At 42.2% G+C, this 18,542-nt stretch overlaps 1 protein-coding gene across 3 annotated transcripts; it reads right to left on the minus strand.

Annotated features, from left to right (window-relative positions):
- Positions 1–508: 508 nt before the first annotated feature.
- ICOSLG (inducible T cell costimulator ligand) lies at positions 509–17,926 on the minus strand. Of its 3 annotated transcripts, none has more exons than XR_008330223.1 (6): positions 13,214–13,676; positions 12,008–12,274; positions 11,090–11,251; positions 5,769–8,557; positions 4,682–4,844; positions 509–965 (listed from the first exon to the last, which is right to left on the minus strand). XR_008330223.1 is itself a non-coding variant. In XM_053386861.1 (6 exons), exons 1-6 carry the CDS (start codon positions 17,546–17,548, stop codon positions 8,514–8,516), a joined length of 885 nt encoding a protein of 294 aa, XP_053242836.1. In that variant the 5' UTR covers positions 17,549–17,926; the 3' UTR covers positions 5,711–8,513. The 3 variants fall into 3 exon arrangements, 2 of the variants coding, with proteins under 2 accessions (XP_053242836.1, XP_053242835.1); XM_053386861.1 differs by lacking the exons at positions 509–965; positions 4,682–4,844 and adding exons at positions 14,261–14,298; positions 17,535–17,926 and having other exon boundaries at positions 5,711–8,557; positions 13,214–13,573; XM_053386860.1 differs by lacking the exons at positions 509–965; positions 4,682–4,844 and having other exon boundaries at positions 5,711–8,557.
- Positions 17,927–18,542: the final 616 nt, after the last annotated feature.

Consider the following 18,542-nt stretch of genomic DNA (forward strand, 5'->3'; position numbering starts at 1 on the left):
CGTGATGCATCTTAGAAAATAGTTGGTGGCTGCAGCAGCTACATCATGACCTAGTTAGAACGGGCTTTTCAGTCACCATTACATACATGTACAATGTGCTACTTAGGCAGAAAAGTTCCACCCATGGCATCTCCACTTAAAAGGCTCAGGTAGCAGGTGATGGGGAAAACCTGAGACCCTAGAGCAACTGTTGCCAGTCAGAACAGGCAATACTGGGCTAGATGGATAAATAGCTTCCTCTGGTTCTGTGAATCTTAAGAACATGAATGCAATCAACTCTGGTTATATATGATTCTCACTGATGCTGAGCAGCTTACACAGCTTTTCTTATTTTTTAAAAATGTAACTTGCTGGGGTCAATTTCTCTTTTCTCAAACCAGTTACAGTGGAACCTCAGCAACCAAACGCCTTGGGAGCTGAATGTTCCGGCTCCTGGATGAACAAAAACCAGAAGCAGTTGTTCCGGTTTTTGAACGTTCTTTGGAAGCTGAACGCCCAGCACTGCATCCGCGGCTTCTGCAGCCAATCAGAAGCCACTCCTTGGTTCCCGAACTTTTTTGGGAATCGAACAGACTCTCGGAATGGATTAAGTTCAGGAACCAAGGTTCCACTGTATACCCCTTGAGAAATCAGATATAGGCATGGTCTCATTCAGTGTAACATAACATGATTGGGTGTGTGGTAAGTGCCCTGAAATTATTAAAGTTTGGTATCGGGAAGGTACCTGGAGAGTCTAAAGGCTGTGTGCAAACCAGTGACTGAACCTCTCATGAACCAAGCCATCCGCAGCAAAATGTACTCAAAATTCTTCTGCAATCACCACTGCGCCAAACTCACAGTATATTTAGCTACAAAGTCAAAACCAAAGGTTGGTGCTTACTTACTCAGAAATTAGGTTACTCTGCCCTGTTGGGATGCACTGCCAAGTAGCCTCTGCGAAGATGTTGTTTAAGAGTCTTGACAACCTGTCACCACAAGTAAGTAGTCAAATGTATCTTATTCCATATTATCTGGACATAGTCAAGTAAGTTGCTTATGTCACTGAGGTTCTACATGGTGATGGTGGGCTAAGCCAAAGCCCTTTTCTTACTGTAATTCATTTTCAACAATTGCTTAATTTTTGAAAGCACATACTGATTAGCTCAAACCACATGACAATTGAGTCTACTCCTACCTAATAACATTGTAGATTAGAATTGGTAAAAAGCCAAAAATACTATAGAGCTTCTTAACGAATCAAGAGTTTTATGTTGCTATTGTTATTAGCCTTTATTGGCATAAGCTTAAACAATAAAATCATACAAAGTCATCCAAATACATTAATAATCCATACACATACAATATATAAAAGACTAGCTAGTCACCATTGAATAAACTGGGCAACTTTAGATCTAACTTTAAAGATCATTGCTAACTATGTAACCCTGTTACTGCAGGGTTGGCTGAGTCAAGACCTTCCAGATGAAGCTGGACTCCCATCATTGGCCTTTTGGGGCTGGGGCTGATGGGAGTCTAACAATATCTGAAAGACAGTAGGTTCTCCCCATCCTTGCATTATGGTAATAGCAGTGTACTCCTCTGCATGCTTATTTGGAAATTAGTCCCACTATGCTCAATCTGTTATGTTTTTTCTCAGGTTAAGTGCACAGAACACTACACTACTAAACACAAATATCTCCCCATAACAGCTAAAATATTGTAAAGTCAGTGCATGGGAGCATAGCTGTAGGGGCAAGTTGTACTGTTAAGTACCAATACTAAAGAAGTTTCCTCATTAGGACCTGTGGGAAAGTTATGATGCCCAAGAAATATGACAGGTAAAATGATGCCCACTAGTACCTGCAAATAACTGAAGCTGCGCGCTTGATTGTACACTTTACAAGCCATCAACCATTTGGGGTCTGTGCAAAAAAGATGGTGAGGGGGCTGTAAAATGTATTTATATTGAAAACGCTTCTGGTACTCTAAACTATGAAGAATATCATCTGGTGCGCCACCAGGACTCCCCAAGTTGCAACTTGCAAGTGGAATTTTCAGAACATTTTTGTTAAACGTATGTGCTAATAATAGGTTACTCCTAGAATCTCATGACCTAATTTTTTTAACTCAGTTTTCCTCTCTGCTGAGGAATAGGATAGTTCCCTTTTACAAAGGGAAATCAAATTCTGTTTCCTTAGTGTCATTTACGCTGGTAGGAGTAAAACCAGTTCCTCTCTCGGCCCCCCACTCCAAATTCCCTTTGCTTCCCCCTCGGAGTTTCCTTCTCATTATTGCAAAGATTCCCCTTTTGCATAAAAATAAGACCATCTATCTCAAATGGTATGGTATCTTTCTTTAAAAGAATAGGGAAGAAATGCCCCATTGATTTATTAACTTTAGCATTTAAGAAATTTGATAGCAAATTATTCCGCAGAAGACAGAATTTAATTTAACTTTTTTTGTGTATAGTGGTACCTTGGGCTAAGAACTTAATTCGTTCCGGAGGTCCGTTCTTAACCTGAAACTGTTCTTAACCTGAAGCACCACTTTAGCTAAGCTAATGGGGTCTCCAGCTGGCGCTGTGCCGCTGCTGCCCGATTTCTGTTCTCATCCTGAAGCAAAGTTCTTAACCCAAGGTTAGCGGAGTCTGTAACCTGAAGCATCTGTAACCCGAGGTATCACTGTATTTGATTAGGTTTCATGTGAAAGGTTGGGCCACAGTAGATTTGTTAGTCTTTAAGGTGCCAAGAGACTGTTGCTTTCAGTATAACAAACTAACATGGCTAACCCTCCAGAAACCAAAGTTTGCAACTGCTTCAAATTTTCTCAACATACTGTCAGTTTTAAAAAAGAGGATCAGTCATAGCACAATATAGTTTCATATCTTCTTAGACCAGGGCCAAAAGAGTAGGAGTAGGGAAACATGGTGGGACTTTCCTAGGAGGGTGAATGGAAACTTGATTAACATCTTTCAGTACTGCACTCCATGTGATAAATTTTTAGCTCTCAAGTGTGAACCTTTGTTTCACACAGTTCCCAGATTGAGGCAAACCATCTCCTCTTAGACTGCTATCTGAAGAAATTATGAACTCACATGCAGTGCAAGCCAAGCCAGGCCAAACTACGAGTGCCTCTCTGACACCGTAACACATTGTAAGAGTTTGCCAATTTTCAGCAGGCCCCTCTAAACTCTGTTCTATCTGGACTGAGTCAGGTTGATTTATCCTCATCCAGTGGTTACAGGCATGTATTCAAGAACACACTACCTTTAAAAATATATTATGAAAATGAGAACTAGGACTAGTGGAACAGAGCTATGTGATCCCTGCCTCTTGTACATAGGTGCAATCCTGATCGGTTTTTAAAAGAGAGAGGGTAGAACATTAACAGCCTGTCCTTCCTGCAGCAAGCTTACTTATGCCCCTTATCCACTGCATGAGGACAGGCAATTGCACTGCCAGTGCAAAATCCACCTAGTACTTCTAGCATTCATTCCTCACTATAGCTTCTCTTCTCTAAACATTTCCAAAGTGAAGCATAATACGCAAAGTCACACTGGCTAAGGCTTCATGAAGTATCAAGAAAGAAAAATGGGAGGCAACTATTCACAAAACATTCCAAGGGTGTTTATCAAAGACTACAATGACTCTCATAATTGCACTCTGTTATAATCAACATCCACATTGCTCATGTTATTGATGTGTACTTTAGATTCAAGAATCTACTGCGTATACTAGATTGAGTTTCAGGCACGTGATAGCCTGAATCAATGGGCAAACCTGATAAGCAATGGACCAAGAGCTTGGCATTTGTGTGTGAAACCATCATGTAATGTACTTATTTTGCTTGTGTCAGCATGTCACCTACAAAAGAAGAAGTGGGCTTGGACATGAGTGAAACAAATGTGCAATAATGAGAGCAGACCCATTAGCACATGATGAAAGAATTGACATTTAGAAAACCTCAAGTATGGCAACTTCAGTGGATTGCGTGAACTTGCCTTCAAATTTAGTTGAATTCAACATTAAACTTTACATGAACTATGAAGAAAACAGGACAAGTGGTGATTGTAAAAGAGACTACTGTTTGAAAATAAAACCAGCCCCTTTCTGATCTGCCTAAAAAGTTTTAAGTACAATTTTTCAGCCCAGTCAACAGCATATGCAAATGTACCATATATGTGTTAAGGAAATATGGACAGAGCCTCCTCTTTCTTAATATTGCTTTGTTCCCCAATGTTTATAAACCTAATGGCTTGGTACCAGGTTTAGCATTCATCAGAGACCTAAGAGTAATGGAGCTGAAATGTGTTTAAAGCGTTTGAGATACAGAATATTAAAATAAACACTTTTGAGAAACCTTTCCTTTCCTTTACTGGTAAGATCACAACATCAGGCCCAAGGTTCATTCTATTCCCAAAGGGGACATCCAAATGTCTATGGGAAGCCCATAAACCTAGAATTTGAGGGGATATTGGGGGAGGATATTCTGAGATCATTGACTTAAAGATCCAAAATGTGAATAGTTCTTTGTCATTTAACTAGGAAATAAACTGAGCAAGTGGCTATAAAATCTCCTCCTATACCTGAAGTCCAGTGAATCTCTGACCACCGAGGGTGGAACACAGTAAAAGAAGTGGTTGACTGAATTAGAATATAAAATCAAGGGAATGCAGATGAGTGTTGGTTAAAATGCAACTTACCATGGTATGCAAGTAACTCAGGAATATCAAACTTTCTGTCCGTGAACCCTCTAGTCCTCTCTGACAAGCTCTGGGGACTCTCTTCCATGGCCGCAACCTCTATCTGGCTTGCTCATGCTCTCTTGGAATGTGTCTTTGAACTGTGGTCAGGCCCCTTCATTTGCTGAATGAAAAAATATGGAGAGAGTCAGGGTATATGTGTGTAGAAACCTCCTGCCTGCTGGCTGTATGGAGGAATAAGACACACCCATTTGCTCCATCTACTCTGGCCTCTAGCACAGCCCGCCACAGGCATGCAACTCCCACAAGACCTCAGGCAGAAAATAATTACCCACTCCTGATATAGCCACTTGGTTTGCCTGGGGGGCAAAAGCAGGACTTCTATAGTTTGACATTTTATAGTTATTGTTTTTTTAGGACCCACCCTATTTCTGCAATTTTAAGTTGTTCTAAACTGCTTTTTAAAGATTGTGTTTTCACTGTTGTAACCCATGGCACAAGCTGCAACTGGATGGAGGTGGTTGCCAGGTGTAATTCATTTAAACATTTGATGGGTTTTTAATGAACTGGGGGTAGGGGCATTGAAAGAGAAACTGCAAATCCAAAACCCTGTATAACTTGTGCTAGTTGTGATTGTAGTGTTTTAAGTCTGCTTTTAATGCTGCATTTTATATTGCTATACAGTGGTACCTTGGGTTACATATGCTTCAGGTTACATACGCTTCAGGTTACAGACTCCGCTAACCTAGAAATAGTACCTCGGGTTAAGAACTTTGCTTCAGGATGAGAACAGAAATCATGCTCTGGCGGCGCAGCAGCAGCAGGAGGCCCCATTAGCTAAAGTGGTGCTTCAGGTTAAGAACAGTTTCAGGTTAAGAACGGACCTCCGGAACAAATTTAAGTACTTAACCCGAGGTACCACTGTATAATGTTGCAATCCACCCTGAGACCATCTGTAGGAGGATGGATAATAAAATTGAATCATCATCTAGGAACTGGCTCTTTGTTAAAAGTAAAACTGAGCTTACATTGGTTTAAAAACATTTTCAAAAAATATGTATTCATTTATTTAATAAAATTTACACACCATGATTGTAAAAAGCCTCAAAGCAGCTTGCAAAAAGATAAAGCAATTCAGTTCAAGAAAAATTCACAGCCATACTTCACACAAAAGTTTAAATACTAAAACAGATTAAAGTTACCTCAACTTTCTAAGGATCTGAGTAGGGTAGACAACAAGAATGTTTTTAGTAGGCGCCAAAAAGAGTACATTGAAGGTGCATGCTTGATCTCCAAGCAGTGTACAACAGTATAAAACATACAAACACTGAAACAATGTGATAAAAACAGAATTAAAATGCCATGCAAAAATACTGTGTACAAGGTCCAATCTTATACATCAGGTAGAACCTGCACTAAAAGATCAGTCTTCAGGAAACTTCTAAAGAAATGAAAGATAATGCTTCACGCAGGGCACAAGTGTTTATAACTGGAAAATTCCAATTTGTTTTTCCTTTGCTGGTAGCAGTGGAAGTATCCGACTTTTGTCGGTGAGGGAATAGGAGGTGAAGGGTGGGATGAGAGAAAATGAGTTATCTGCATTGAGATAAGTAAAACCTGAAGTTTCCACTGATGTGTTGAACAGTGTGAAAACCCATTTTATCACAGTGCACTAGAACAAAACAACAACCAGGACATGATTTGTTTGGGAAGAAACAGACCAAAGTTTCACATTCACATTGCAGAATTTATAAACAAAGAAATAAAAAAATATATTTTTGTAAAGTCAAATAGATGATATCCCTGTGAGATTAACTAAGTAAAGTATTAGCTTCATAAAAATTTTCAGTTCATCTATTGTACGATATGTACAATAATTGCAGAGTATAAATGCAGAATGGTGCTTTTAAGGCAGGTTTTTCAACAATGCTTACTTAGGAAATAATTGAATACTTTCCCAAGTATTTAGGACTGAGTTGTAACAAGACCATCAACAGAATTCCACTGGCTCGCTAATAAACAATTCAAGTCTTCTGGTTTGATCAAGGCTGTAATTTACATTGCTTTTCTGGTGTCAATGATGATTGAATTGATAAAGTACGTTGTTTAAAGTATGTGCCCCAAGATTTGTCTACTTTATCATGCCAATCAACACAGATGTCACAGGGCTAAACAGATTTTGATTTAGCACGCCAAAATTTTAACTGTATGGATCAATTAATATAAATACATTCTGAGGACTTCCATGGTAACCCTGAGATTTTACTTGAAAAGTGTTAAGTGAGATCCAGAAAGCTCCATGTACCCTCTAAGGTAATTTAGTCAACATGGCAAGTTGGAACTGCCCCTTTCTAACACTCAGATGGCTAAGCATGGCATAAAGGGTTAAGAGAAATAATCCAATCTACTAATAAAACCCCAGATTAATGCATGTATCACCATTCGCTGTGTGCTGCTATCTCCACATGCCTACCTTGCCATCATATCTTCCAGTTCGGACTTAGCACACTGGCAACATGAAGCCAACAACTCAGTAAATCATACGAACACTTGCACAAATCCAGAGCCCTGCATTCCTTCTGCTGCATACACTGTTCACGAGGAAGCATGAACAGAGCAGAGCTGTCTGTACTCCTTCAATGTTCAACCTGTAAATGCACATCACACTTCCCCTGCAAATGCATAGAATACTTGGGATGAAATATTACAACTAGGATTTACAAGTTCCTGTCTTTGCAATCTTGCATGTCTGAAGCCCAGCCTTCGGTTTGTTTAGATTTTGCAGCTGTACTGAAATGAGATGTCTGTCCACTAAAGCTGCTCTTGAAGAAGCTCTGGCAAATGGCAATGCATTCACATGCCAGCATTTGAAACATTCCATTTGCTATTGTTACACAACTGGGCTGACTGTTAGCTGGCTGAAGTATCTAACAGGGAAAAGCAATCATAATTAGCCCAAGGCCTTTTCATTTTTTGCCCAAGATTGCCTTCAACAGTGTCAGAGCTTGCAGTTAATATGGTTCCCACGTAGGTAAGACGCATATGTTGACGTTCAGATTGTGATGAAGCCATTAAGCTGGGATGAGAACTCTGGCCTAACTTGGTCCCAAAGTGATGTCTGGTGTAGAGGATCATATTCCCAACTGATTAACAGACCTGCCCACCTACCTGGAGGTGGTGTCCATGGGATATACCCCCCAAAAAGACAGCTATCCTTGTGTGTCTGTCCTATACAACCAGACCTCTGGGTCTAATGTTGGGGGACTGATTCCATGTCAATCTTCCGTTCTATACCACCACTGGAAGACTGGGCTCAGAAGTGCCGCCACACTTCAGAAGATGACCACCTTGGCTGGATCAGGTCCATCTAGTCCGGCAGCCTACTTCCAAAAGAGGCCAATCATTTGCTTCGAGGAAGCCGAAAAACAAGGCATGAAAGTTCTAGTCACTGGCATATGCTGCTGTGGAACAAAGAAGCTCCATTAAGCCATTGACAAAATGCTCCTCCGTGAATTTCTTCAGTACCAAAATGTCATTAACAAGTGAAGCAGTCCTTGGAAAGCTCAAAGGTGTATGTTGAATCCCCCCCCACAGAATCAGTTCTGAGCTGTGCCCAAGAAGTGTGCCCCTTCTGGGTTTCTTTTGGTGGACTAACTTTATAGCATAGCCTTTATCTATCAGACGTGGGCCAGGTAGCATTATGCCTTTCACCAGTAGAAGGGTAAACATGGCAAGCTGCTGGCGGTACATAAGTGTTCTGCTCCAGTCCATGCTCTGCTGCAGATAGATAACTCACAACCATCAGTCTCTGTGGGAATGTTTCCAGGCAACATTACTCTGGCAGTCCAAAATTTCTGTTTCCTATTTCAGCAGGAGCTTTAAAAAAACACACACACAACAGAATATACGAATGTTATATGGGTCAGATTACAGAAATGTTATGTAGTAGGACAGGATTAAAACATCAAACCCTGGTGCGGCCAGAGAATTTCCATTTCCGCCCCCCCCAAGGCCTCTTGTCTTGCCCATCTACAGCTGTCACAGCAACAAGGGCTAACAAATCAAGGTAATGGTGTCTGGTTTGTTAGGACCAGTGCTGGAACGCACCATGAACACCCTTGTTCTCTTATAATGGCAACGGTGTCCACCTGAGAGGTGCTGGAACTGAGTTCTGGCTGAAAATAGCCCTGGTTAGGACCCACCCTAAATTTCTTTCCTTTGGGACATGACAGCATCCAAGCACTCTGAATGCTCAGAGCAATGGAGCTCCCAAAATGTGGGAAGCCAAGGGACAATATCCTTACAAAAGGAATCATTGGCTAGATATAGCCCAGTTGCAGCACTGACCAACATTTATTTGCAAAAGAAAGAAATGAGCAAGCTCAGAAAAGTATGCAAGTTCTTATGTCAAAAATATTGTAAAGGGAGCTACAAGATGCTCAGAGCTCTGCATCAAGCTAAAATGTATGTTCTTATCAGTACAAAATTTCAGTTTAGGGGTCTGAAATACGTATGCATTCTTCAGGAAAACACTACTGGGGCTAAGTGAACCATTTTCTACTGACTACTGTGTTGTTTGATTCTTCATTTTTATGAACACCAATTGATAGGAAAAAAAGATTTATAGAACTTTTGGACTGAGGTGTATTACACATGGTTGTGTATTCTAAATAGAATGAGGGCCATTGAAACTGCTTTCAAGATGGCACACAAGGACTCAAGACATCACAAAGGGAAGGAAGTTCAATGGCATATTTTAAATAAGAATTACAGAAAGACAGCTAGTCTAATTTGAGTTGACACCAAGAGAAGGAACTGTCTGTTGAGCCAGGATTACATGAAAGTGCACAAGATGAAAAACCCCAACATGATGAATGGAAGGTTTACTGTCTACAAACTCTGAGTGTCTCATTACCCTTGCCAACATTTGTTGGCAAGCAAGTTTAGGAATTTACGGATGGATATGACCTGGAAGGCATCTATGATTAATCAGATGCTCTGCAGATGTGGGACTGATTCTATGCTTCGTTTATTTTGTGGTTTTCTTAATTGAGTAAGTTGCTATGGCCAATGTTGTTCTGATTGCTTTGATATGACAACATTGTTTTAAGTAACAATTAGCATATGGTAGACCCAGATGATGTTTTGGAGGCAGAAGCCATTCTTCCAGTGAAACAAATAAATACAGCTGAGCCATAAACATCAATAAGAATGGCATGGGAGCCAAGAATACTTGGCCACGGTGACATTATTGGCTCTCTTTATTGACATTATTAGTTCTCTTTAGTACAAGTGTGGCTAGAGTCTTTTTGGGAGGGGAGCATATTGTCTTTGACCCAATGGGAATCCTGAATTATGCATTAGTAGAATCCTGAGTTAGAAGCAGAGTGGCTACACTAGGGATGAGGCCCATGTGCCCCTCCAGTGGCTGTTGGACTACAACATCCTTAACCACTGGTCATGTTGGCTCAAGCTGATGGGAGTCCATCACCATCTGCAAGACATTAGCTTCCCCAACCTCTGCTCTACATTAGCAGCAACGAAGTTTACAGAAGGAAGCCTAAAGGCATTTCTAGCCAGTAGCTTTTCATGGTAAGTGCATATTACAGAACTGGCCCTCCTTTTGGGAGATTTGCCATACGTTGTCCACAGGTTGTCCAAAGTTAGCACTTTGTTCTTCAGCTCCTATTGTAACAAGGGCTATTTGTAAAAGGGAAACCTACATGTTCCAGCAACCAGAGCAAGCCAGGATGAACGGAGACAACAAATAAGATGTGGCAGGCTTCCTTTGAGAAGGCCGACTCTGAAGTATCCTCATATTTTGAGAACGGACTACAATAAGTGCAGCACAACATGTCTTTCTTTTAATCTCCCCAGTTTCCCCTTCCACATGCCTGTTTTCCTAAGTTTGTGGCTGTAGGATGGGCCACTATCATTTCAGTTTTCACAAGCAGGCATGCAAATGGAGAGTAGGTGGGAGTGAAAGTAGAAAGTGGTTTGAGGCCAAGGTGCATGCTAACAGATCTTAAAATAGATCCCGCTTCATTAGAAAGTCTAACACCATCAACTAGCTGTCTTCCTCCACTCAAGGAGATAATGCTACATACCCTTCCAGTGATCTCAACAGCGGGTCCACTTCAGCCTTGCTAAACCTTGTGTGTGCTTGAAATGTGGACTGTGGCAAACCTTACTGGTAATCATGGGAAGAGATTCCCCAGGCAGCACCCTTGGGTGAAGATGTATACTCTACATGACAAGCTACTCTGGTTGTTTAAAAAAAGTATCAGCTGTATTGCTGCCTCAGAAATGCTAGTTTAACCATTCTGGAAGTCTTGGCGGGGGGATGAACCGCTGCTTCTCTACTCCTACTCCTTAGGGCTTGTTAAACTGGGTGTACTGTTCACTTACCAGTGTAAGTCATTAGAACAGAAGTCCTCCTTTTCTTCCACCCGATGTAGAAAATAAGTAGAATGACTATTGAGACAGCTGCCACAGAAGCCAGAACTGCACCTTTTGTCTTACTTGGGCTGTTATCAACCGAGGGGCTATTTTCAGGACTGCTTGTGTCAACTAAATAGAAACAACGCCAAGCGGAGAAGGAGGAGAGGTTTTTTAAAAAGGCTCAGACAGAACAGGTCTGCAAACAACATAAACTGCACATCTTAAGTGTTTTTATGCTTTACAACACATGCACAAAAACTGAATTGTACTAAAATACAATGAAACTTAAGAATCACCTTTTAGCAAAAGGAACTTTTATCCTAATAATTTGCACACTGCATGTAAAAGGATGGAACACTTTGGTCATAACCCAGAGACTTTCCTTAAGCATATCTAAGTCAATAAGTTACATACACTCCCAGCTCCCATTTCCCTCAAGGTCAGCCAGATAACAGACTTCACAACTGCTGAGTTTTAAAAATGGCATTCCAGCTAGCAGAATTGAAACAAAAGTTGTTGTGATTTAAGGTAGGTCTGTTTAACAGCCAAGATGCAGCAGGAGCAGGTGGGCCAAATGTCACCTTCTGATATGAGCTAACCTGCCAATAATTTGTTCGAAGGCTTCAAGTAGCATGTCCTGGAACCTATATGATTTCTTACTGCATCTGAATTTAAACTTGAAGCTTTCCTCTCTATTTAAGAGGCCAAAGGCTTTTGTTTTAGCTGACAAATGATCAGAAAGCCAAGGTTTTTTGGGTTCTGGACATGAATTACACTGTAGTTGTTGTTTTTTTAGCTTACTTGGCAAATTTGTTCTTCGCTATAAATATTTCACCATGCATGAAAAATATTTGAGAGGAGATAAAATGAAGAACATCAACTTACTGCTGGCAGTTAGATTTTGGTGCAGCTGCTCATTCTCAATTGTACACTCTAACTTGATAGCAGTAGCTGCTTTAACTGTTAACATACTGAAAACACTGATCGTCCCGTCAGGCGCTCTAGTATACTGTTCAGTTGAGTTCAAGAGGCTGATGTCAGTATGATTTACCCAATAAACTTTTGGTTGTGGGTACCCGTGGCTAGAAGTGCAATTAAACGTCGTTTCTTCTCCAGATAGCATGCGAGTTAGAACTGGCGCGCTGTAATTTGCTGGGGGGGAAAGTAAGGGTGACATATTTTAACACAGTCTGGAGCTGTTGTCAGTATAAAAGCTTGAGAGAAGGATTTTCAGTCCTCGGATTACACTAACACATGCAGTGGGAGTAGGGTCCTGTTTGCACACACAAGTAACTTGTACAGTGGTACCTCAGGTTACTACATACGCTTCAGGTTACAGACTCTGCTAACCCAGAAATAGTGCTTCAGGTTAAGAACTTTGCTTCAGGATGAGAACAGAAATTGTGCTCCAGCGGCGCAGCAGCAGCAGGAGGCCCCATTAGCTAAAGGTTAAGAAGAGTTTCAGGTTAAGAACGAACCTCTGGAATGAATTAAGTACTTAACCCGAGGTACCACTGTACTGCCAGGTTGATGCCTTACTGTTGAACCAGAAATATTGGAAGTAGCGTTGTAGTATAGACTGTGACCTCATGGGCTGTTGGGGTGAATGAGGTTTCGGTCTACACACCTTCAGCTCTCCTCTGCGAAAAGCTCTCCATGAACAGGGGGGTGCTGACACGGAAGTGCCAGGGGAAAGGCCCTACTTCCATGGTAGAGCATCTGCTTTGCAGCATATAGAAGGTCCTAGGCATCTCCAAGGTAGGGTTGTGAGAGATTCCTATTTGAAACCCTGGAGAGCTGCTGCCAGCCAGTGTAGGCAACACTAAGCTAGATGGACCAAGGCAGTTTCCTATGACCCTTGCTCAGGGAGCCATGCAGAGTGGGAGGTAAAGAAGGACGTGGCAATGGACTGGATTGCCCCTGGTGTGCCAAGCACATTTTCTTGTTTAAAACACCATTGCTCCTCCGTTCCCCGTGCTAACTCAGAAACACACTTGAACACACCTTTCTTCTATGCCACTCTCTGACATACACAAAGTTTGGCAAAAGAACAGGAATTTATCACTGATGGTTTATAAACATTTGCTTTACCTGCCACTTTGAGGTTTGTTTTTACTTCTCTATGTACTTCAAATTTTCCTTCTTCATTCTTCTTCAGTACCACACAGGTATATGTGAACTCATCTTTAGGACTGATCCTTAACAGTTGCAGAGTAAATTTGCCCTCCTTCAGTTCCTCCTTAAACCGAGTCCTATCTCTGAAGTCTGCACACTGGTTTTTCTCACGGTATGAAGTCAGATCTTCATCAGAATCATAGGTTTCTACAAAGCACTTTATTTCCCCTTCTTTTCGCCATGTTACTCGAAAGTTATTTAAGATGAACGTGCCATTTAACTCATCGCATCTCAGTTCAACAGTACTTCCTATTATGCCAGTGACAGATATGTTAGCTATAAAGACAAAATGGGAAATTAAACACATGCTTTTTACGAATGTCTCCTTAAAATCCAGTTTTACTGGGGCCACATTTCTTTTCATTCCCACTGGAGAGAATAACTTAATTCACTAGTCTGAGTTCACTTGATGTTATACACTCTATTGGAAAGGTGACCATGGCCTAATGGGGAACACCCTCATGGCATCTACTTCTCTTTATTATTACTGATTTCTTGTTGATTACCTTCTACCTATGTCACAGCAACTGAGTCCAAGTGAAACTTAACTGAATCTCAGGGTCTTCTCACTCTTCTCCAAGAGTCCATGGCCACATCTTCCATGCCACAAGGCATTGAACAGATACAGCTCTTCCTAACATGCAAATATGGCAATGCGTATGTTGATTATCTTCCAGCAGTGCACATACTAAAGACACAGAACCTCTCTGAGGGGGAAACATCAACAGGAGATTCTAGCATGGCAGCTCTCCTGGGTAAGAGAAAGCATTATGAGAATTGTATTAAGACTATGATTATTACCTGAAATGTTAATTTAGTTATCTGTATATTTTAAAGTGGCTTTGCATTTCTGCAGTCCACCCTGAACTTTAGGGAAAAGACAGGACTGATCATCCACGTTATCAGCATATTTAAAGGTTTGCTTTATATTTGAGCATAGCAAACAATGCATTCATAACTTACCAGCTGTCTGAACCCAAAGGAACATCATAAATCCAAAGCTGAAACAAAATAAAAACATTATGAGGCAAGAATTTTATAAACTACAGTGGTACCTCTAGATACGAATGGGATCTGTTCCGGAGCCCCGTTCGCATCTGGAAGCAAACGTAACTAGTGATGGCACGTCTGCACGCGTCGCTTTTCGTCGCTTCTGCGCATGACATCATTTTGAGCGTCTGCGCATGCGCAAGTGGCGAACCCCAGAAGTAACGCGCTCTGTTACTTCTGGGTTGCCGCGGAGCGCAACTCGAATGCGCTCAACTCGAAGCGTATTCAACCCGAGGTATGACTGTACTAAATACATATTCAGAATTTGTAAGACACAACTAAACAACAAATATTGATACAAAGACTGTATAATAGCAACTTTAGAATTTTTCTCTGCAGTCTTCACAGGTATTCCCATATTATTTCAGAATTTCTTCTTTTTGTACACAACAACCCAATAACTGTGATGGAAATTTGTTTTATGTTACTCTAAAGGATAGGACCAGAACCAAAAGGTTCAAGTTACAAGAAAGGGAATGCTAACTGAACATCAACAAGGATTCTCTGTTGGTATGAGCTGTTGGGACAGTGGAACAGGCTGCTTAGATGGTGAAAGACTCCTTTGTAAGTTTTTTTTCTTTTGGCACATTTGCTAGTGCCTGGGGGATGAACTAGACAGCATTCTGACTTCCCTTCCAACTGTATGAATCTAAGAAGGCAGGTCAATATTTTTATCTCTGTGTTGCTTATAGGAAAGGCTTGAAGCCAGGAGATTGTGGCTCTCTTCAGTTCAGACTATGGTTTCACTTCAGTCCAGACTATGTTTTGAATCATTACACCAACTCTCATGTGTGCTTGTGCTTTTGTGACTGTATTTATATTTATTAATTTGCTGTCCTTGAAGCAGGGGCGGAGGAAGGGGGTGGTCCGCCCCGGGTGTAATTACTGGGGGGGGGGGTGACATTTGGCATGCTGCCCTCCCGCAACCCCCAAGCCTACCCCAAGCCGTTGGGGGAAGGGGCGGAGCTGCACTGCCTTGCTGACGGCCTTCCCCTTTTCCCTCTTTGTTTTTGACAGCTTGGGGGAGGCTTGGGAGTCATGGGCGGATCGTGTGCCGTTGCCCCCCCCCTCCCGGGCTGCTTCCTGGGGGGAGGGAAGCCTCCCCGAGCTGTCAAAAGGAAGAGGGAAGGGAGGAAGGCTGCTGGCAAAGCGGTGCAGCTCTCTCCCCCCCCCCCCCAGGAAGCAGCCCGCCATGGGCTGCTTGCCCCATCCCAGGTGCACAGCATGTATGCCGCTCCGGGTGCCAGAGCAGCTAGCTCCACCTCTGCCTCTTGAAGGTTCGGGGGAAAGAATCTAAGCCATTTTAGAACAAATGCTTTTTGTGTGATTTTACTCACTGGTGTGGAGCAGCATCACCTCTATTCTTTGCTATCCATGGCACTTTTAATATACCGGTATGAATGTTGGAACCTCATTTTTTTACACGTGACACAGACCTATATACATAGCAGTATTAATAGATCTAGTTACAGGTAGGTAGCCGTGTTGGTCTGCCGTAATTGAAACAAAATTAAAAAATCCCTTCCAGGAGCACCTTAGAAACCAACTGAGTTTGTTATTGGTATGAGCTTTGTGTGCATGCACAGATTCTTCAGTATTAATAGATGTGACTGCTAAACTTCATTCAAAATAAGCCTGCTATCAAAATAGCTCCATCTTTTTCATTAGAAATGAGGCAATAGTCCTTATATCCCTGTATTGTGGAAGACTCTGCCAATAAAGATTCAGTAATTGCCTTCTGTTTCAACTTTTAAATGCCTGATGGAAACTTTTCTATGCAGGCAATTAAGAATACACCTTTCCACAATGGTTAATTGATGTCTCATGTTCATCTTTTTTTTAAAAAAAATTACCACTTTGATATATTTTATGAAATAGTTGTACAGATTTATTTTTTTTAAATAAAATAACTAACTATCCAGGGTGCCTTTCCCTGGTGGTTACACGCATCAATCCCTGACAGACAATTAGTCATGTGGGGAGCTGCAGTCAACCAATTCACACCAACTCAAGTTAATCAGTCAATCAGTATCAGAAACAACCCTGCCATAGCTACAATGCAGTATAGATTATTGTTAGTGTGTGATCCTAAGCATTTGTTTCAGCGTTGTGATGCTGGGACAATGCTGTTGCAAAATTAATGTGTCCAGAAGCATACGTTGTGCTGTCAAGCCAAGAAAGCACCACCCTAAGCACTTATTTTGCCAAAATAATCAAGATTATTCAACTGTTTCTAACACGATTGCATTATATTTATTTGAAGCACTGGTTCTGAATCAGGAAGTATACCTGCTCTTTCACAAACAATGGTCAGGAACAGCTGGTTTCCAACCACTGAGAAATAAAAGCCTTCAGAATTTGTTTCAAAGTGTTTGTTTACTCAATTCATGTTCTATTTATTCCTGCCTCATTCTCTTGGTATTCATGTTTGCTTGTGTTGTGGTTAGTTTCACTAACCACTTCCACAACACTGGGCTAACACCGCCAGAGTGTTTTGAGTCACAAATTCAATTGTGACGTTTCTATTTGTCACCTTTCAAAACTTACAAAGAAGAATCCCAACAAGCTAACTGTAACTATATTACAAAAATGCCATAGTATCAATAAAGATGAGCCATTTGTGTTATGTTTTTCAGTTGTTTAAGCTGATAGTTGAGCAGGACCCGTCTCTCTCTCAAAAAAAGCCTGGCTTACAAAGTAGTCAAAAATCAGTTCTGTCTACTAGCATATCAGCTTCATTTCCCTGTCCTGACTAGGAGCCATTCAATACAAATATCCAGAAAGTAATGTTAACATGCCTTTACTTTTGGTTGCATTACTCTTGATGCGTTTGCTACCCTAGGCTCCTTCGAGACGAAAACAATTTAATCAATAAAGCCTGGATCACCCCAGCTTGCACTAGGGTTGTTTCCATTCAATTTAGTAATACTTAAGTTTCAGCAAAGGTGCCTGATTGCTGTTAAAAGCATATCAATACAAGCAACATTTAATAATAACAATAGCAGCAGCAGCGATCCGCATACAGAATAGCGCAACATCCAAGTGTAGGAAATCGCCTCGGCGTTTAAATATCGTATGTAAGCAAATTTATTCCACCTGGCCTGCAAGCAAAGCAACAACTAGCTGAGAGAGAAGCTCCAGGAAGGAGCGTGCAAAGTGCGAGACTTTGCTTAGAGACTCCACTCACCTTTTCGGCACCATCGTGGCGGCGGCGGCGGCCTCAGCTGCAAAGTGCGCGAGGGCAACTAGACCCGCCGGCGGGGCGCCCCTCGCGCCGCCATCTCCGGACCCCGAAATTCCCCCGCGGAGACGCCTTGCAGCCGCAAATGGAGAGCCGGTGGTGGCGCGCTGCGGCTGGCCGCCTACGCCTCCCAAGGGGCGCGGCACAGTGGCTCTCCGGAGCAGCCGCTTCCTTGAGGAAACTCCCGGCCGCAAAGCTCGCGCCGCAGCTCGCCGAGGCTTCTCCCTCCCGCGGAGGGAAAGGAAGGGAAGAAAGCGGGGATTCCCGAGGCCTGGCACCCAGGCGGAGGCGCCTCCGTCCCTCTCGCCCGCTTGAAATAGGCGCTCAGGCGGCGCGTGACGTGCCGTGACGCCGCGCCTTCCTATACAGTGGGCGCGCCATTGGCTCAGCCTCGAGGCCTCGGTCCCTTCGCTCCCATCTGCATGATAGGAGCCAGTTCCGTATATTCAGTGGGACACCCGGGACAGCAGAATTGAAGAGTGGGAAGGAAGCACGAGGAATCTTCTTGCCCAACGTGGGGCTTGAACGCAACCAAGCTGATATTAAAGAGTCTCATTCTCTACAGACCCAGCTATCAGTAGACGTACCTTTTACTTTACATGCAGGGTTGCATTGTGAGGGATTTGTATCCAGCCTTTCAATAAATGCGAATAATCATCGTTGGGTGAAAACAAAATGCGTTCGAAAGAGAGAGAGTAGTAACATATTACTGTTTTATTATGACATTTGTACCCCACGTTTCTTCCCAGGAGCTCAAGGTGGTGTACAGTGGAACCTTAGTTCTCGAACTTAATCCGTTCGACTCCTGAAACTGTTCAAAAACCAAGGCGTGGCTTCTGATTGGCTGCAGGAGCTTCCAAAAACGTTCCAAAAACAGAACACTTGCAGGTTTTCGGTGTTCAGGAACCAATTTGTTCGTCAACTAAGCTGTTCGAGAACCAAGGTTCCACTGTA

The sequence above is a fragment of the Podarcis raffonei genome, chromosome 4, assembly GCF_027172205.1.
Source record: "Podarcis raffonei isolate rPodRaf1 chromosome 4, rPodRaf1.pri, whole genome shotgun sequence".
Classification (NCBI taxonomy): domain Eukaryota; kingdom Metazoa; phylum Chordata; class Lepidosauria; order Squamata; family Lacertidae; genus Podarcis; species Podarcis raffonei.

Excerpts from the sequence above, each read along its gene's own strand:
- ICOSLG (XM_053386860.1), bottom strand. The coding sequence starts at position 13,661 with ATGAAAAGAAATGTGGCCCCAGTAAAACTGGATTTTAAGGAGACATTC. Across the intron at positions 11,252-12,007 it reads CCAAAATCTAACTGCCAGCA|TTGACACAAGCAGTCCTGAA; the intron begins GTAAGTTGATGT and ends GTTTCTATTTAG. Across the intron at positions 8,558-11,089 it reads TGTTCTAATGACTTACACTG|CTCCTGCTGAAATAGGAAAC; the intron begins GTAAGTGAACAG and ends GTTTTTTTAAAG.